Source organism: Oncorhynchus masou, chromosome 25 (genome assembly GCF_036934945.1).
Source record: "Oncorhynchus masou masou isolate Uvic2021 chromosome 25, UVic_Omas_1.1, whole genome shotgun sequence".
In the NCBI taxonomy this organism is placed as follows: Eukaryota; Metazoa; Chordata; class Actinopteri; order Salmoniformes; family Salmonidae; genus Oncorhynchus; species Oncorhynchus masou.
The window spans coordinates 27,620,635-27,641,719 of NC_088236.1; the positions used below are offsets into that span (position 1 = coordinate 27,620,635).

At 48.3% G+C, this 21,085-nt stretch overlaps 2 protein-coding genes across 6 annotated transcripts in view; one reads left to right on the forward strand and one right to left on the reverse strand.

Moving 5' to 3' along the window:
- The window catches only part of LOC135514028 (sialate:O-sulfotransferase 2-like), a 115,404-nt gene that overhangs the window by 81,929 nt on the left and 12,390 nt on the right, over positions 1-21,085 (reverse strand). The gene's annotated exons all lie outside the window — the stretch shown is intronic.
- LOC135513613 (uncharacterized) lies at positions 7,413-18,028 on the forward strand. The gene is made up of 2 exons (XM_064936492.1): positions 7,413-7,515; positions 16,050-18,028. The coding sequence occupies exons 1-2, from the start codon at positions 7,413-7,415 to the stop codon at positions 18,026-18,028; spliced, it is 2,082 nt and encodes a 693-aa protein (XP_064792564.1).

A 21,085-nucleotide genomic window follows, 5' to 3' on the forward strand; every position in this document is an offset into this window, starting at 1 on the left:
GGGAATGTCCACTCACCATTGTACTGCTCACAGATGTAAACATCATGGAACCATCTCACAGATCATATTTGCCCTTCTCCAGAAATAGCAGACGAAATTGCAATGCATTCGAGCAATGTACTTTCTCACCATAAACCCATTGGATGTTGAGTCTTTCTTATAAGTTTGATTTTTTATTAAATTAAATGAAAAACAACCAATCTGCTTTACTAACAACAATATTTCTAAATAGGATTGGGTCAGAAGCATGATATCATAAATCCAGTGGAGGCTGTTGAGGGGAGGACGGCTCATAATAATGTCTGGAATAGAGCAAATGGAATGGCATCAAAACATGTTTGATGTATTTGATACCCTTCCATGAATTCCGCTCCAGCCATTACCACGAGCCGGTCTCCCCAATTACCTCCTGTGCCTAAATCGCTTCTCTTGTTCCATGGTACTGTGTGCACATGTACTGCAGGCCTCAATGTCTTTATGTATACAAAATACTAGACTCCTGTCAATTGTATCGCTGCCGATGTCCGAGGCGAATAAAACAATGAATCTGCTGTTGATATGGCATTAAACGATGGGATAGTTTGGAGGAACACACTTTTCTATTAATTGGATGAGAGACGCTCTTTGAAAATGATTGTTTTCTATTAAAATGGTCCAAAAGAAACAAAAATAGATTCTTAGCAAAGAGAAATTGGATAGCCTACTCTGAAACAGGCAAAATGAAGTATAAGGTATGGGAATAATGAAAAAATACAGGCTGTATCACATCCTGCCATGATTGGGAGTCCCATAGGGTGGCGCACAATTGGCCCAGCATCGTCCGGGTTTGGCAGGGGTAGGCCGTCATTGTAAATAAGAACTTGTTCTTAACCGACTTGCCTAGTTAAATAAAGGTTAAATACAAAAAATACATTTTAAAAAGCATGAGGGCAAAAAACCCAAACAAATGTTTTTTAAGGCCCGCTAAAGGTGAGAGCCCGCCCTGGCTGCGCTTCTCCTCTCAAAATCCATGCCATTATCAACTACGTTACCTTTTTCTGGGTCTTAAAACTTCCCATTAGCGCTGCATGAAATTGTCACTTTTGGACTTGTTTTTAAGGACACATCAAAAATATTGCAACCCCTCCCACCTCAGGGCAAGTGATCTGATGTTAGACAGATAAATTGTCGGGCCTGGCATTAGGGCTGGAAAATGCCAGTGCGCCAGTTTTTACATGACGAAACTGCAAACTAAGGTGAGTTTGACATTTGCGCCTCCTTAGCGCCAGCCGGAAGTAGAGCCCAGTGAGCCAGAGGAGATAGGAGGGGGTAGAGAGTGACAGGTGTCCTCATTCTGTTTACAATTACAATGGTTATATGAGTTACAAGAGGCCCTTGTTGCTGCACTCTCTGAACCTCCTCCAGTATTATCCAGAAATGATTGAGAAAAATGGAAGCATTACTTTTTGTGGAGAGCAGTTGAGGAGGTTAAGGGAGGAGAGAGGGGAGGGTGGTAGTGGTGAGAGTGGCGAATCTGTCAGCCAAGTCATTGCAGCGCCATCAGTCATACAGGACAGGCTCTAGCCCTCTGATTGGCCATTAATTCACATTCATATTAAATGAGCCAGCAAATATTTAATCAGAGCGGATTCTTGGAGGAGAATTGTCAGAGTTAATCGTTGAGCTCAGCGCGTGCAGTGGACCATGGCGCTGCAGGACACTCCCTAAATATATTTCATATCTGCCCTGGGACTCATTGAGCACTAGGCACAGAGCCATCCTGCAGTGTGGCAGTAGTCCCCTCCCTCTGTGACACCTCACTCAGGGAACAAATATAGTGGGACCACCTGCCCTGAACACTGGCCTGTCTGTCCTACCCAGTCCTACCCAGTCCTACTTTGCCGGCTTTCTGACAGCTCTGTCACAACCTATTATATATCTTCCCCATATGACACTCAGTTATCAATTTCATATAGCTTCCCCACTGTGCAGATACAAAATGGATTGGAATGACTGGATGGATACAGTTTTCTTCCACTCGGTTTTAGAGACAGGATTGGATTTTAGAAACAGGATTGGGTTTTAGAGACAGGATTGGGTTTTAGAGACAGGATTTGGTTTTAGATACATTGTATTGGGTTTTAGAGACAGGATTGGGTTTTAGGGACATTGTATTGGGTTTTAGAGACATTGTATTGGGTTATAGAGACATTGTATTGGGTTTTAGAGACAGGATTGGGTTTTAGGGACAGTGTATTGGTTTTAGAGACAGGATTGGGTTTTAGAGAAAGGGCATTGGGTTTTAGAGTCAGGATTGGGTTTTAGAGACATTGTATTGGGTTTTAGAGACAGGTTTGGGTTTTAGAGATATTGTATTGGGTTTTAGAGACAGGTTTGGGTTTTAGAGATATTGTATTGGGTTTTAGAGACAGGATTGGGTTTTAGAGAAAGTGCATTGGGTTTTAGAGACAGTATTGGGTTTAAGAGACATTGTATTGGGTTTTAGAGACAGGATTTGGTTTTAGAGACAATGTATTGGGTTTTAGAGACAGGATTGGGTTTTAGAGACATTGTATTGGGTTTTAGAGACAGGATTGGGTTTTAGAGACAGGATTGGGTTTTAGAGACCTTGTATTGGGTTTTAGAGACATTGTATTGGGTTTTAGAGACAGGATTGGGGTTTAGAGACATTGTATTGGGCTTTAGAGACAGGATTGGGGTTTTAGAGATAGTAGCTCGAGTGGCAGTGTGAGCATTGTATGTAGAGGAGTGGAGTGGTTAAAGCTGTTTAAGAAGGCGAGGGAGAGAGAAAGGCAGTAGCAGCCTGAAGAGTGTTTGTCTTTTGGAGAGGTGGCTGAGTTAGTCCTGTTTAAATGCCATGTATTTGGCCCCAGATGAGGATAATACAGACCACTGATATATAATTCAATTGGAACTACTTATTAAATCTATTTTCATTCATTATCCTTATTTGTCTATGTAAGGTTATTGGATTATCTTTCGTTTAGAGCAGAGTAAACAGGCGCACTTTTATTCTGTTCAACATTAGGCACAAAAAATGACATAAGTGCCCAAAAACACGGAACATAAACTATAAAAGTATTGAGCGTGAATATACACCGTTAACAATGAACAATTACACACAAAGACATGATGGGGAACAGAGGACTAAATACATGTAGATTGATTGGGGAATGAAAACCAGGTGTGTATGGAACAAGACAAAACAAATGGACATATGAAAAATGGTTCGGCGGTGGCTAGAAAGCCGGTGGCGTCGATCGCCAAACGCCGCACGAACAAGGAAAGGAGCCGACTTCGGTGGAAGTTGTGACAAAGAGATACCTTTCTCTAGATATTATTTTCATGATTTCATGCATCATGAAGGGACAGTCCAGCATTATTCCCATAAATGTCTTTAAAGATTTATCATGTTCCAATGCCAAGAAAACAAATGATGTGGAAATATTCCTAGTAAGGAATGACATTTTGATGAGAGGGAATTGGAGAACTGTGTTGTGCAGTACATCAATAAAATAAAACAAATCAGTCCCAGAAAATAACATTCTCCCATGGTCAAACAACTACGACATGAAACGTGGTTTGGCTTGGACCTTACAGTACATATGTGTCCAATTTCCAAAATGTTGTATTTTCTTTGCCAAGAACCCTATTCCACTCCTGAATTCTTGGGAAACATGGAGAGGCTCTTAAACAGTGAGACCAAGGCTTGCATCTCAAATGGCACCCTAAAGGCAACTCACTCCTATGGGCCCTTGTCAAAAGCAGTGCACAATATACTGTAGGGAGGGAATAGGGTGCATTTTTGGAAACAGTTGACAACAGCTGAGTTGTATTTATTTTAATCGATCCTCTCCCTTGTTTGTGTTGGGCTTGGCTGTGACTGCTTTCCTCTCTCATGAGATTGTGGTCTACAGCAGAGATAACAGCATAATAACATGGCTGAGCAGAGGCTGATGAGAGAACTGTGTGGGCTTGACAAGAGGACTGACGAGAGGACTGTGTGGGGCTGACGTGAAGACTGTGTGGGGCTGGCAAGAGGACTGTGTGGGCCTAACGAGAGGACTGTGTGGGCCTAACGAGAGGACTGTGTGGGGCTGACAAGAGGACTGTGTGGGGCTGACGAAAGGACCGTGTGGGATTGACGAAAGGATTGTGTGGGGCTGACGGGAGGACTGTGCGGACCTGACGAGAGGACTGTGTGGGACTGACGGGAGGACTGTGTGGGGCTGGCAAGGGACTGTGTGGGGGCCTGAGGACTGTGTGGGGCTGACGAGAGGACTGTGTGGGACTGACGCTGTGGGGCTGACGGGAGGACTGTGCGGACCTGACGAGAGGACTGTGACTGGCAAGAGGACTGTGTGGGCCTAACGAGAGGACTGTGTGGGCCTAACGAGAGGACTGTGTGGGCCTAACGAGAGGACTGTGGGGGCTGACAAGAGGACTGTGTGGGGCTGAGGACTGTGTGGGACTGACGAGAGGACTGTGTGGGGCTGACGGGAGGACTGTGTGGGGCTGGCAAGAGGACTGTGTGGGCCTAACGAGAGGACTGTGTGGGCCTAACGAGAGGACTGTGTGGGGCTGACAAGAGGACTGTGTGGGGCTGACGAAAGGACTGTGTGGGACTGACGAGAGGACTGTGTGGGGCTGACGGGAGGACTGTGCCGACCTGACGAGAGGACTGTGTGGGACTGACGAGAGGACTGTGTGGGGCTGACGGGAGGACTGTGCGGACCTGACGAGAGGACTGTGTGGGGCTGGCAAGAGGACTGTGTGGGCCTAACGAGAGGACTGTGTGGGCCTAACGAGAGGACTGTGTGGGGCTGACAAGAGGACTGTGTGGGGCTGACGAAAGGACTGTGTGGGACTGACGAGAGGACTGTGTGGGGCTGACGGGAGGACTGTGCGGACCTGACGAGAGGACTGTGCGGGCCTGACGAGAGAACTGTGCGAGCTTGACGAGAGGACTGTGGGGGCCTGACGAGAGGACTGTGCGGGCCTGACGAGAGGATTGTGTGCCTGACAAGAGGACTGTGTCAGGCTGGCGAGAGAACTGTGTGGTGCTGACGAGAGAACTGTGTGGTGCTGCCGAGAGGACTGTTTTGGCCAAACGAGTGTACTATGTGGGGCTGACAAGTGGCAGTGTGACGAGAGAACTGACGAGAGGACTGTGTGGGGCTGACGAGGGGCCAGTGTGGGGCTGGAGAGGGGCTAGTGTGGGGCTGGAGAGGGGCTAGTGTGGGGCCATAGAAAGGACTGTCTGGGGCCATAGAGAGGATTTTGGGACCAACCCTCCTTAAGGCCCCTTCTTGTCCAAGGAGACTGCTTGCAGAACTGATATCAGTCATTAACAATAATAGAGAATAGACACAGACATATTACTACAGCACTCTAGTATTCAGCACTACCATCGCCAAAAACAACGGGGTGTCATGTGCACTGGCACCACTATGCAACAGAGGAAATTGTTTGTGAGTGCCTCTGTGTATACGTGTGAGCCTGTGTGTGCCTGTGTGTTTGTGTGCATGTGAAGAAAATATGCATGTGAACAAAGCCCACCTCCATCTATCCCTACATTGCATAATTGTCCATCAGGCACAAAATTGGTTAAAAGCATTATCTCCTGTTAAACAGGCACAACAAACCCCTTTACTCAGGGGCCCCTCTTTCCTCTCTCCTCTCCCGATATATTTACCCTGCTAGCTGCCAGTATGCATCTGTTATGGCTCTCAAACCAAATCACACTAAAGACCTCAACCCTCCCCCAGTGATAACAATGACCATGTTTACTTTAGAACCTAGTGCAGTGATTGCACGTCCCCTGCCTCCCACTCTCATAGTGGATTCAATCACTTTGGGTGCATGGCTGATGGGGGCCTGCTTCATAGTAATGCTAGCACAGACACCTGTGGAAATCATGTTTAAAGACCACTGCACTGATTGAGTGTTAAAACTACCCTTTTTTTAAAGCTACCATTTTTTGGTCAATGCATTGGATTTAATTTGGGATTGTTAAAGCATCGTCATTTGGTGAGCAGAAGATCATAAAAGTACCATCGAAGGAGGAGTAAACGCTTATATATATAATCACTCAGCAAAAAAAAAAACATCCCCTCACTGCCAACTGTGTTAATCTTCAGCAAACTTAACATGTGTAAATATTTGTATGAACATAACAAGATTCAACAACTAAGACATAAACTGATCAAGTTCCACAGACTTGTGACTAACAGAAATGGAATAATGTGTCCCTGAACAAAGGGGGGTGGGTCAAAATAAAAAGTTACAGTATCTGGTGTGGCCACCAGCTGCATTAAGTACTGCAGTGCATCTCCTCCTCATGGACTGCACCGGATTTTCCAGTTCTTGCTGTGAGATATTACCCCACTCTTCCACCAAGGCACCTGCAAGTTCTGGAGGGAATGGCCCTAGCCCTCACCCTCCGATCCAACAGGTCCCAAACATGCTCAATGGGATTGAGATCTGGGCTCTTCGGCTGGCCATGGCAGAACACTGACATTCCTGTCTTGCAGGATATCATGCACAGAACGAGCAGTATGGCTGGTGGTCTTGGGCGTCTCACAATACGGACATTGCATTTTATTGCCCTGGCCATATCTACAGTCCTCATGCCTCCTTGCGGCATGCCTAAGGCACGTTCACGCAGATGAGCAGGGACCGTCGGCATCTTTCTTTGGTGTTTTTCAGAGTCAGTAGAGGCCTCGTTAGTGTCCTAAGTTTTCATAACTGTGACCTTAATTGCCTACCGTCATAAGCTGTTCGTGTCTAAACGACTGTTCCACAGGTGCATGTTCATTAGTTGTTTATGGTTCATTGAACACGCATGGGAAACAGTGTTTAAACCCTTTACAATGAAGATCTGTGAAGTTATTTGGATATTTGGATTTTGTCACGCCCTGGTCGAAGTATTTTGTGTTTGTCTTCATTTATTTGGTCAGGCCAGGGTGTGGCATGGGTTTTTGTATGTGGTGTGTTTGCATTGGGATTGTAGCTTAGTGGGGTGTTCTAGTTTAGTCTATGGCTGTCTGAAGTGTTTCTCAATCAGAGGCAGGTGTTTATCGTTGTCTCTGATTGGTAACCATATTTAGGAAACCATATTCTTTGAGTGTTTCGTGGGTGATTGTCCTTAGTGTCCTGATGTCCTTGTTCTGTGTTTATTTACACCAGTATAGGCTGTTTTGGTTTTCGTTACGTTCTTTGTTTTGTAGTGTTTGTAATTGATTCGTGTTTTACATTTGTTTATTAAACATGGATCGCAATCTACACGCCGCATTTTGGTCCGACTCTCCTTCCCACGTAACAGAATCACCCACCAAAACAGGACCAAGCGGTGTGTCAACAGGCAGCAGCAGCAGGAGATACATAATAAGGATTTCTGGACTTGGGAGGAAATGCTAAACGGAGGAAGACGTGAGGAGGAAGAACTGGAGACGGAGAAAGTGGAGAGGCGCTGGTATGAAGAGGAGGCACGGCGACGCGGATGGAAGCCCGAGAGTCAGCCCCAAAAATATATTGGGGGAGGCTCACAGGGAGTATGGCGACGCTAGGTAGGAGACCTACGCCAACTTCCTGTGGTTACCGGGGGCTAGAGAGACTGGGCAGGCACCGTGTTATGCTGAGGTGCGCACGGTGTCCCCAGTGCGGGTGCATAGCCCGGTGCGGTATATTCCAGCTCCGCGTATCGGCCGGGCTAGATTGAGCGTCGAGCCAAATGCCATGAAGCCGGCTCTACGCATCTGGTCGCCAGTGCGTCTCCTTGGGCCGGCTTACATGGCACCAGCCTTGCGCACGGTGTCCCCAGTTCGCCTGCATAGCCCAGTGCGGGCTATTCCACCTCGCCGCACTGGCAGAGCGACCGGGAGTATTCAACCAGGTAAGGTTGGGCAGGCTCGGTGCTCAAGAGCTCCAGTGCGCCTGCACGGTCCGGTCTACCCAGTACCACCTCCACACACCAGCCCTCCGGTGGCAGCTCCCCCGCACCAAGCTTCCTGTGCGTGTCCTCGGCCCAGTACCACCAGTGCCAGCACCACGCATCAGGCCTACAGTGCGCCTCGCCTCTCCAGCGCTGCCAGAGCCTTCCTCCTCTCCTGCGCTGCCGGAGTCTCCCGCCTGTTCAGCGCTGCCAGAGCCTTCCTCCTCTACAGCGCTGCCGGAGTCTCCCGCCTGTCCAGCGCTGCCGGCGTCTCCCGCCTGTTTAGCGCTGTCAGAGCCTTCCTTCTCTACAGCGCTGCCGGAGTCTCCCGCCTGCCCTGCGCTGCCAGAGCCTTCCGCCTCTACAGCGCTGCCGGAGTCTCCTGCCTGTTCAGCGCAGCCAGAGCTGCCGGCCTGCATGGAGCAGCCAGAACTGCCAGTCAGCATGGAGCAGCCAGAGCTGCCAGTCTGCATGGAGCAGTCAAAGCTGTCGGTCTGCATGGAGCAGCCAGAGCTGCCAGTATGCATGGAGCAGCCAGAGCTGTCAGTCTGCAAGGAGCTGCCGGTCTGCATGGAGCAGCCAGAGCTGTCAGTATGCATGGAGCAGCTAGAGCTGTCAGTCTGCAAGGAGCTGTCAGTCTGCATGGAGCAGCCAGAGCTGCCGGTCTGCATGGAGCAGCCAGAGCTGCCAGTCTGCAAGGAGCTGCCAGTCTGCAAGGAGCTGCCAGTCTGCAAGGAGCTGCCAGTCTGCAAGGAGCTGCCAGTCTGCATGGAGCTGCCAGAGCTGTCAGTCTGCAAGAAGCCGTCAGAGCTGCCAGTCTGCAAGAAGCCACCAGAGCTGCCAGTCTGCATGGAGCAGCCAGAGCCGTCAGTATGGAGCAGCCAGAGCCGCCAGTCTGCATGGAGCAGCCAGAGCCGCCAGTCAGCATTGAGCAGCCAGATCCGTCAGTCTGCCAGGATCCGCCAGTCAGCCAGACTCTTCCAGATCTGCCAGTCAGCCAGACTCTTCCAGATCTGCCAGTCAGCCAGACTCTTCCAGATCCACCAGTCAGCCAGACTCTTCCAGATCCGCCAGTCAGCCAGGATCCGCCAGTCAGCCAGACTCTTCCAGATCTGCCAGTCAGCCAGACTCTTCCAGATCCGCCAGTCAGCCAGGATCCGCCAGTCAGCCAGACTCTTCCAGATCTGCCAGTCAGCCAGACTCTTCCAGATCTGCCAGTCAGCCAGACTCCTCCAGATCTGCCAGTCAGCCAGACTCTTCCAGATCCGCCAGTTAGCCAGGATCTGCCAGAACCGCCAGCCAGCCAGGATCTGCCAGATCCAACTACCTGCCTGAGCTTCCTCTCAGTACTGAGCTTCCTCTCAGTACTGAGCTTCCTCTCAGTACTGAGCTTCCTCTCAGTGCTGAGCTTCCTCTCAGTGCTGAGCTACCCCTCAGTCCCGAGCTACCCCTCAGTCCCGAGCTACCCCTCAGTCCCGAGCTACCCCTCAGTCCCGAGCTGTCCCTCAGTCCCGAGCTGTCCCTCAGTCCCGAGCTGCCCCTTAGTCCCGAGCTGCCCCTCAGTCCAGTGGGGTTCTGGGTGAGGACTACTAGGCCATGGTCGGCGGCGAGGGTGGACTATCCAAGGACGCGAGGAGGAGGGACTAAGACTTTGATAGAGTGGGGTCCACGTCCCGCGCCGGAGCCTTTTTTTGCTGAGTTTATATATATACACGAAGTGCTTGGTTTAGGTGTTTTGTTTCATTTTTGATATATATCAAAAATGAAACAAAACACCTAAACCAAGCACTTCGTGAATCTGTTGATACAGTATCACAAGACAATGCTTTAACTGAGGTTCGAAAATGAAGACCCATTCGAGGCTTAGTTCCTCAGCGACACAGCTCTTTCTACATATTACCACAAATGGTGCCTTTTCAGTGTTAATGGAGCCTTGAAAACTGCTGTGCCCAGGATGTCCCTGCAATATAAGTATTGAGGGGCAGTGGGGCCAGAGCACGGGAGCCGCTCTGTTTGCTCTGTGTCTCTGGCAGTGGTGCAGTGGTATCCAGCCACACAGTTTCACATCTTCGTGCCAACCATTTTAATTAGACCCCATGTTTGATCCTAGAGTGTGCCGCCCGGCCTCAGTGATTGGCTCAATTCCAAATACAATTAATTAATGGTAGCCACTCAAAGGCTGTGGAAGCTCATCAGTGAGGCTGTGTGAGAGAATCCCCAGACATGTTCTGTGTCGTTCGATGGTCCTCTGAAGCTAACAAAAAGAGGCTGACACCACTAGTGCTCCTTTATTATCTATCCGTCTCTCATAAAGTAGCACAAGGAAATATGTTGTCCCTGGCAACTGGTGAAACACTGTTTACTAAGGTTAGTGACATGACAGAAGTTGTACAGATGTGTTGCACACCAGCTGTATTTGGGTACAGTGTCTAACACTAACTGTAGTAGGGTACAGTGTCTAATACTAGCTGTAGTAGGGTACAGTGTCTAACACTAGCTGTAGTAGGGTACAGTGTCTAACACTAGCTGTAGTAGGGTACAGTGTCTAACACTAACTGTAGTAGGGTACAGTGTCTAATACTAGCTGTAGTAGGGTACAGTGTCTAACACTAGCTGTAGTAGGGTACAGTGTCTAACACTCGCTGTAGTAGGGTACAGTGTCTAACACTAGCTGTAGTAGGGTAAAGTGTCTAACACTAGCTGTAGTAGGGTACAGTGTCTAATACTAGCTGTAGTAGGGTACAGTGTCTAACACTATCTGTAGTAGGGTACAGTGTCTAACACTCGCTGTAGTAGGGTACAGTGTCTAACACTAGCTGTAGTAGGGTACAGTGTCTAACACTAGCTGTAGTAGGGTACAGTGTCTAATACTAGCTGTAGTAGGGTACAGTGTCTAACACTATCTGTAGTAGGGTACAGTGTCTAACACTAGCTGTAGTAGGGTACAGTGTCTAATACTAGCTGTAGTAGGGTACAGTGTCTAACACTATCTGTAGTAGGGTACAGTGTCTAACACTCGCTGTAGTAGGGTACAGTGTCTAATACTAGCTGTAGTAGGGTACAGTGTCTAACACTAGCTGTAGTAGGGTACAGTGTCTAACACTCGCTGTAGTAGGGTACAGTGTCTAACACTAGCTGTAGTAGGGTACAGTGTCTAACACTAGCTGTAGTAGGGTACAGTGTCTAACACTAGCTGTAGTAGGGTACAGTGTCTAACACTATCTGTAGTAGGGTACAGTGTCTAACACTAGCTGTAGTAGGGTACAGTGTCTAACACTAGCTGTAGTAGGGTACAGTGTCTAACACTAGCTGTAGTAGGGTACCGTGTCTAACACTAGCTGTAGTAGGGTACAGTGTCTAACACTCGCTGTAGTAGGGTACAGTGTCTAACACTAGCTGTAGTAGGGTACAGTGTCTAACACTAGCTGTAGTAGGGTACAGTGTCTAACACTAGCTGTAGTAGGGTACAGTGTCTAACACTAGCTGTAATAGGGTACAGTGTCTAACACTAGCTGTAGTAGGGTACAGTGTCTAACACTAGCTGTAGTAGGGTACAGTGTCTAACACTAGCTGTAGTAGGGTACAGTGTCTAATACTAGCTGTAGTAGGGTACAGTGTCTAACACTATCTGTAGTAGGGTACAGTGTCTAACACTAGCTGTAGTAGGGTAGGGTACAGTAACACTAGGGTAGGGTAGTGTCTAACACTAGCTGTAGTAGGGTACAGTGTCTAACACTAGCTGTAGCAGGGTACAGTGTCTAACACTAGCTGTAGTAGGGTACAGTGTCTAACACTAGCTGTAGTAGGGTACAGTGTCTAACACTAGCTGTAGTAGGATACAGTGTCTAACACTAGCTGTAGTAGGGTACAGTGTCTAACACTAGCTGTAGTAGGGTACAGTGTCTAACACTAGCTGTAGTAGGGTACAGTGTCTAACACTAGCTGTAGTAGGGTACAGTGTCTAACACTAGCTGTAGTAGGGTACAGTGTCTAACACTAGCTGTATTTGTGTCTCACAAACTATCCAGAGGCAGTGCTGCAATTACCACAAGACAGTAAACAGCAGCCAGACAGTAGATATATTGAACACCAGTCATAGTTTGAATACCTACAACTCTTCAGATGAGCCATAATTGTCTACTGTCTATGGGAGAGAGATACAGTATATAGCCTATAGAGATTGGGTGGAAGATACAGTGCTGTTCTGACTGGGAAAGTATTCAACACCTCTCTTGGTGAGGTTTGCAAATACATTTTATTTACTGCTACCAAGGGAAGGAGGAAAACAAAAATAGACATGTTAGACGGTGGAAAATGACGGATGTGCATTACGCAAAATCACATTTAGAACGTTTGTAAACAAGTGAATCCTTACACAGTTGCACGCATTGAAGTGGCAGATCCCAATAATTCCCCTGTATTTGGCACAAAAAGGATGGGGTTTTAGGTCAGCCATATAAAGCTTAGAAATTAAGCTTATGGATGGCAGGGAAAAAGCTCATTGTAATCCTTAAAATACTCAATGGACCATTAAGCTCATTGGTGTCCTTTTTACAGTGAAAGAGAAGAGGTAAATAAAAGACCCCCAAAATAATGTAATTCTATACTGTAGCAACTGGCCCTGTACAGGAGCCTTAGATGAGTGTGGTGTAATGGAGTCACTCCATTGGTGATGAGAACCATTTTCTGAATATATGGTGCCATGGAAACTACAGAGTACAAAGAAATGGGCAGAAAGGGATAATAGCTTTCCTTTGATTATGGAAAGTGCCCGAGAGCAGTGAGGTGCAATTAAGCAAATCAAAATTGGACTGTACAGGTTCCACCTAGCATTTCCACAAAAGCTGAATCAGCTTTCTTTTTGTTCCACAGGACAATAGGCTGTGTGAAACATAATCTATCCATGAAGCTTTCCGCTTTAGAGAGAGAGGGAGGGAAGGAAGAAAGGAGTGAGAGAGAGAGAAATAGGGAGCGAGTGTGAGTGAGAAAGGGACAGAGAGAATGAATAAAACAGTGCAGCAGCCCCTTCACCTTTACAGGTTGAGAGGAACCAAAACCAGAGAAGGAGCCATTGATGGGCCCAACAGAGGAGGCTCTGTTATCCTGTCCTCCTTACCCATGTGTCACCCATACCTCAGATTCCTCAACTCCTCTGAGCCTCTGGCCCCCCACGCAGTCTCTCCACCCAGCCCACCCAGCACTCTGTCCGGTAGCCATAGACAGACATTTGAAAAACAATTGAGTGAATTGGCCCTCTCTGATGGCTCCCTAAAATAAGTAATTATGTGCAATACTGCTGAATGGGGAAGCTCTGTCAATGGGAGATCAAATGATGTCTTCCACTCACCAGCCTGAACAAAGCGATCATTCAGGGCCCACAGAATATCTGTATTTCTCCTCTGGCTGGAAATGCTGCTCCTTGGTTCCAGCGTTCCCACTCGCAGGATCCCGTGGCTTTAATTACGACATAAATGTCATAGCTACGGCGCTGGTCCAATGAATGTGTTTATTTTCAAACTCAGCGGCATGAAATTATTACATTGTCTTAACCTGTATATTCTCAACCTAGCCAGAGAGGGGGAGGCAACTCCCACTCTCTCCCAGCTCCTACATTACACCATATCTCACATCAGTCTTCCTGCCCTTTGACTCAGATCTGAATCTATTCCAGGAAAAGATTAGCATCTCAGCAAAGCGTGCAGCCTGAAACAGGACACCGCAGACTGGCTCCTTTTCACCAGCAAGGCAGGCAGACACAGAGAGCGAGGGAGAGAGAGAGACATGTTGTTGTGGAATAAATACTAAATTACCATTACTTCCTTGATAGCAGATTCACTTAGTGTGAGAGGCTCATTACTCAACATGTTCCATACTATCTGATACAGCTTTGTACATACTATACCCAAAACCATACTATCTGATACAGCTTTGAACATACTTACCCAAAACCATACTATCTGATACAGCTTTGTACATACTGTACCCAAAACCCTACTATCTAATACAGCTTTGTACATACTATACCCAAACCCATACTATCTGATACAGCTTTGTACATACTGTACCCAAAACCATACTATCTGATACAGCTTTGTACATACTGTACCCAAAACCATACTATCTAATACAGCTTTGTACATACTGTACCCAAAACCACACTATCTAATACAGCTTTGTACATACTATACCCAAACCCATACTATCTAATACAGCATTGTATATACTGTACCCAAAACCATACTATCTGATACAGCTTGGTACATACTATACCCAAACCCATACTATCTAATACATCTTTGTACACACTGTACCCAAAACCAAATCACTTGTGGCCTGATCATAGATTCCAAATACACTGAGAACAGAACCTGTAACTAATGCTGTAAATGTTGTTACTAATCCAACATCCTGGCCAGTCATTACTCCACACCACCATTCACCCCAGCCTTACCTTCACTCTACTTAGCAAGCTAATCAGACGGCAACAAACAGATTGATCCAATCAAAGCCTGCTGCTATTGACTGAGTGGGAGAAAGAGAGAGAGCGGTGTTGGTGTATTTACAAGCAAACCAATGTGACAGTGCTCAATGCATGTCAAGTAATGGTAAGTTGAAAGAGCTTGTGCTGTACAGTACCTGTAGTTTTACCTGTACCTGTGGTTTTACCTGTATCTATGATTTTACCTGTACCTGTGGTTCTATTATCTCTTCATTTGGCTATATTGTCTCTTCTGGCATGTTCTTTTGAATGCAGATTTCAGATTTTAGAAATGACAGAGTGCACCTTTGGATGAAATTCAAATGTGAAAACCTGAATGACAAACTGAAACCTGACTTCACCAGCAGCCAAGGATACCCTAAAGCCCAGATTCAGATAAAGAGCCAAGCAGCCAGCTCGCGTATGGGCTCACCTGACCTCTGACTCCTGTTTATCTAAATATAGTAGCTGTTTATTTCTGGACAGAATTAGTCACCCCATCCTGTCCTGTCCATTGGCACACACGCACGCACGCACGCACGCACGCACGCACGCACACACACACACACACACACACACACACACACACACACACACACACACACACACACACACACACACACACACACACACACACACACACACACACACAGTGTAGATAATGTCAAGAAGGTGGCATGAGCAGGTTTCAGATGGACGGCAGTTGAATCTGAATTGTGTAAAGCGTTAACCTGCTTCCCCTTGTGGAAAAAACACATGAATTTCACATGTGATCACATATGATCTTATGTGGAGTAAATGTGATAGCATGTGACAACATGTAAAGCAACATGTGATAACATGCCTCCAGTATTTATGCTGCAGTAGTTTATGTGTCGGAGGGCTAGGGTCAGTCTGTTATATCTGGAGTATTTCTCCTGTCTTATCCGGTGTCCTGTGTGAATTTAAGTATGCTCTCTCTAATTCTCTCTCTCTTTTTCTCTCTTTCTCTCTTTCTTTCTTTCTCGCTCTCTCGGAGGATCTGAGCCCTAGGACCATGCCTCCGGACTACCTGGCCTGATGACTCCTTGCTGTGCCCACTCCACCTGGCCGTGCTGCTGCTCCAGTTTCAACTGTTCTGCCTGCGGCTATGGAACACTGATCTGTTCACCGGACGTGCCACCTGTCCAAGACCTGCTGTTTTCAACTCTCTAGAGACAACAGGAGCGGTAGAGATACTCTGAATGATCGGCTATGAAAAGTCAACTGACATTTACTCCTGAGGTGCTGACCTGTTGCACCTTCGACAACCACTGTGATTATTATTATTTGACCCTGCTGGTCATCTATGAACATTTGAATATCTTGTCCATGTTCTGTTATAATCTCCAACCGGCACAGCCAGAAGATGACTTGCCACCCCTCATAGCCTGGTTCCTCTCTAGGTTTCTTTCTATGTTCTGGCCTTTCTAAGGAGTTTTTCCTAGCCACCATGCTTCTACACCTGCATTGCTTGCTGTTTGGGGTTTTTGGCTGGATTTCTGTACAGCACTTTGTGACATAGGCTGATGTAAGAAGGGCTTTATAAATAAATGTGATTGATTGATAACATGAAACTAAACATGTGAAGTGTTCCATGTGAAATCATTTTTCTGTAAGGGTACCACTCCCACCCGTCCCTCACCCCCGTCCCTCACCCCCATCCCTCACCCCCATCCACCATCTCCTGTCCCTCCCACCGTCCCGCACCCCCGTCCCTCACCCCCGTCCCTCACCCCCGTCCACCATCCCCCTTCCACCATCCCCCGCCCCTCACCCCCGTCCCTCACCCCCGTCCCTCACCCCGTCCACCATCCCCCTGTCCCTCACCCCAGTCCACCATCCCCCGTCCACCATCCCCCATCCACCATCCCCCTGTCCCTCACCCCGTCCACCATCCCCCACCCCCTCACCCCCGTCCCTCACCCCATCCACCATCCCCCTGTCCCTCACCCCCGTCCACCATCCCCCGTCCACCATCCCCGTCCCTCACCCCGTCCACCATCCCCCGTCCCTCACCCCCGTCCACCATGCCCCGTCCCTCACCCCCGTCCCTCACCCCGTCCACCATCCCCCTGTCCCTCACCCCGTCCATCATCCCCGTCCACCATCCCCCATCCCTCACCCCCGTCCACCATCCCCGTCCACCATCTCCCGTCCCTCACCCCGTCCACCATCCCCCGTCCCTCACCCCCGTCCCTCACCCCCGTCCCTCACCCTGTCCACCATCCCCCTGTCCCTCACCCCGTCCACCATCCCCCGTCCACCATCCCCATCCCTCACCCCCGTCCACCTTCCCCCGTCCACCATCCCCCATCCCTCACCCCCGTCCACCATCCCCGTCCCTCACCCCGTCCACCATCCCCCATCCCTCACCCCCGTCCACCATCCCCCGTCCCTCACCCCTGTCCCTCACCCCGTCCCTCACCCCGTCCACCATCCCCCTGTCCCTCACCCCGTCCACCATCCCCCTGTCCCTCACCCCCGTCCACCATCCCCGTCCACCATCCCCCATCCCTCACCCCCGTCCACCTTCCCCGTCCACCATCCCCCATCCCTCACCCCCGTCCACCATCCCCCGTCCCTCACCCCTGTCCCTCACCCTGTCCACCATCCCCCTGTCCCTCACCCTGTCCACCATCCCCCTGTCCCTCACCCCCGTCCACCATCCCCCTGTCCTTCACCCCGTCCACCATCCCCCATCCCTCACCCCGTCCACCATCCCCCGTCCACCATCCCCCATCCCTCACTACCGTCCCTCACCCCCGTCCCTCACCCCGTCCACCATCCCCCTGTCCCTCACCCCCGTCCACCATCCCCCATCCCTCACCCCCGTCCACCATCCCCCTGTCCCTCACCCCCGTCCACCATCCCCCGTCCACCATCCCCCTGTCCCTCACCCCTGTCCACCATCCCCCGTCCACCATCCCCCATCCCTCACCCCCGTCCACCATCCCCGTCCCTCACCCCTGTCCCTCACCCTGTCCACCATCCCCCTGTCCCTCACCCTGTCCACCATCCCCCTGTCCCTCACCCCCGTCCACCATCCCCCGTCCACCATCCCCCATCCCTCACCCCGTCCACCATCCCCGTCCACCATCCCCCATCCCTCACCCCGTCCACCATCCCCCAACCCTCACCCCCGTCCACCATCCCCCGTCCCTCACCCCGTCCACCATCCCCCGTCCCTCACCCCCGTTCACCATCCCCGTCCCTCACCCCCGTCCACCATCCCCCGTCCCTCACCCCTGTCCCTCACCCCCGTCCCTCACCCCGTCCACCATCCCCCTGTCCCTCACCCCCGTCCACCATCCCCCGTCCACCATCCCCCATCCCCCATCCCTCACCCCCGTCCACCATCCCCCGTCCACCATCCCCCATCCCTCACTACCGTCCCTCACCCCCGTCCCTCACCCCGTCCACCATCCCCGTCCACCATCCCCCGTCCCTCACCACCGTCCCTCACCCCCGTCCCACACCCCGTCCACCATCCCCCTGTCCCTCACCCCGTCCACCATCCCCTGTCCACCATCCCCCATCCCTCACCCCCGTCCACCATCCCCCGTCCACCATCCGGCAAAGCCGTCTCCTCCTTTTAGCATCAACACCTCAGCTACAGGGAGCATAATGAGATTCCACATGAACAAAACAGCCTCTCTGAGCTGCCGCACCAGCATGATGATGGAATGATAATTCTTTACCTTTGCCTTATCAAGAGTAGGATGTCTAATGGCCTTAACCTTTAGGTGCTTCCTACTGAACATTAACGTCTATGTCTATTAACGTCTATTAATGTCTAATATCTCCCCTTTCAACATTCAATATGCAATACTCCTCCTCTTGGCTGTGTGACAATGTCTCAAGGCCAATTCAGATAGGATGACACATGATTAGGGGGGAACGGAAAGTTGTCTGTCTGCCAGTCTGACTCTAGACCAGGATGTGCTTATACCGTGAGGGGCTCAAGGAACAAACAGTTTCTTGTTTTAACAGCCTGGGAGTCTAATGAAACTAAAAGGCACATTCATATTGGCACATTTCACTATGCAGCAGAACATGGCTGCATATTATACTGTACTGTACATTAGACATTGACCGATTATGATTTTTCAACGCCGATACCGATTATTGGAGGACCAAAAAAAAATCTGATACCGATTAATTGGACCATTTTTTATATATATATATGTATGTATATATATTTGTAATAATGACAGTTACAACAATCCTGAATGAACAATTAACATTTATTTTAACTTAATATAATACATCAATAAAATCTATTTAGTCTCAAATAAATAATGAAACAATAATAATAATAATAATGCAAAAACAAAGTGTTGGAGAAGAAAGCAATAGTGCAATATGTGTCATGTAAAAAAGCTAACGTTTAAGTTCCTTGCTCAGAACATGAGAACATATGAAAGCTGGTGGTTCCTTTTAACATGAGTCTTCAATATTCCCAGGTAAGAAGTTTTAGGTTGTAGTTATTATAGGACTATTACTCTCTATACCAATTGTATTTCATATACCTTTGACTATTGGATGTTCTAATAGGTACTTTAGTATTGCCAGCCTAAACTCTGGAGTTGATAGGCTTGAAGTCATAAACAGCTGCTGGCAAATGCAGTAAAGTGCTGTTTGAATGAATGCTTACGAGCCTGCTGCTGCCTACCACCGCTCAGCCAGACTGCACTATCAAATCATAGACTTAATTATAATATAATAACACACAGAAATACGAGACTTAGGTCATTAATATGGTCAAATCCATATCATTTCGAAAACAAAACGGGTGGCATCCGTAAGTGTAAATATTGCTGTTACATTGTACAACCTTCAATGTCACGTCATAATTACGTAAAATTCGGTCAAATTAGTTCGCAACGAGCCAGGCGGCCCAAACTGCTGCATATACCCTGACTCTGCGTGCAATGAACGCAAGAGAAGTGACACAATTTCCCTCGGTTAATCTTGCCTGCTAACCTGAATTTCTTTTAACTAAATATGCAGGTTTAAAAATACATACTTCTGTGTATTGATTTTAAGAAGGGCATTGATGTTTATGGTTAGGTACATTCGTGCAACGATTGTACTTTTTTGCAAATGCGCTTTTGTTAAATCATCCCCTATTTGGCGAAATTGGCTTTGTCTTTGTTAGGAAACACAGTTCGCAACGAGCCAGGCGGCCCAAACTGCTGCATATACCCTGACTCTGTTGCACAGAACGCAAGAGAAGTGACACAATTTCCCTAGTTAAAATACATTCATGTTAGCAGGCAATATTAACTAAATGTGCAGGTTTAAAAATATATACATGTGTATTGATTTTAAGACATCAATACATACCTTGGCTCCTTGCTGCACTTGCATAACAGGTAGTCAGCCTGCCACGCAGTCTCCTCGTGGAGTGCAATGTAATCGGCCGTGATCGGTGTCCAAAAATGCCGATTACCGACTGTTATGAAAACTTGAAAACGTCCCTAATTAATCGCCCATTCCGATTAATCGGTCGACCTCTACTGTACATGTGTCATTAGCAAGAGCAAAGATTTACTGAGCGACATTTCAGATTTCCAAATAGTCCTTCATTGTGGACTGCTTTTAAGGCATTATTTTCTATTCAGAAAGCATTTCTAGGTTCAGAAAGCTCAATGTCCTCACAATGTCCATGGACTCTACACTCTGTTTCTAGTTCTCCTCAGGATAACCTGAACAGCCTGGTGACTATTTTGAGCCATGGAGATTGAGCAGACTCCAGAGGCCTTGTCCTGAACCTTAGCACACCAAGAGAGGGTATGATGAGGATGGGAAGAGAAGCGTGTGAACCTGCTTCTCACCCTGATGAACACTGCTTTACCACTGCAGTGGATCGCCTCCGAAAGCCCAGGGCACTTCGTCTTTTCATCAGAGCTCTGCAACAGTGAGCAGTCATGTCAGGCAGTGGCCAGGACCCACAGGGCTGGATGTACTTGTTTTGGGGAAGAGAGAGGCTGATTGGGTGGTGTGGGGTAAGGTTGGGGTTTAGAGTTCCGTGAGCATGCCTCCTCTTGCGGAACGGCCAATGAACCATGGGCCTACTCATCACGCCAATCTGCCTGAAAAGGCTGAGTAGCACCGGCAGCCAGATATCATCACAGCCACATTAATTAAAGAGGGGCCATCGTTAGAGGGAGTCCCAGTTGCTCACTGCTGTTTCTATTTCTGGAAGACTGATGTTGTTGTTATTGTTGATGCTCTTTTTGCCTCCACTCAGACAGGAAGGAAGAAGCTAATGAAGGTGTGTAGCCCTAAAGGGTTGATGGATAATGAAGAGGAGCATGGTGAAATCTATTGTAACCTCAATCTCCTATCCAACAGTGGAGGTTAAGAATTTTTTTAAGTGCATTCCTGTTGCACATCACTAATTAGTGATTCCAGATTCTTAGTAAACTGATTAAACAAAAGGAAAAGGTGCAACTCTGTTAAGAATCAGTATCATTGCTTTTCAGGTCTCAGAATGCACTGCCTTTTGTGTCCATGCAATCAGAATATCACATGACATGAGATTGAGGAAAAGGAAATCAAGGAACTGCAGCTTTTGTATTTTATGGGGAGGTGTACATGTGTTGTGTGTCCAGTGGAGAGTGGTGTGATATGAGTGTGTGCTGCTGCCG

Coding starts and splice junctions, on each gene's coding strand:
- LOC135513613 (XM_064936492.1), top strand. CDS start 7,413: ATGCTAAACGGAGGAAGACGTGAGGAGGAAGAACTGGAGACGGAGAAA. Junction 7,516..16,049: donor ACGCGGATGGAAGCCCGAGA/GTCAGCCCCAAA, acceptor TTTTTCTGTAAG/GGTACCACTCCCACCCGTCC.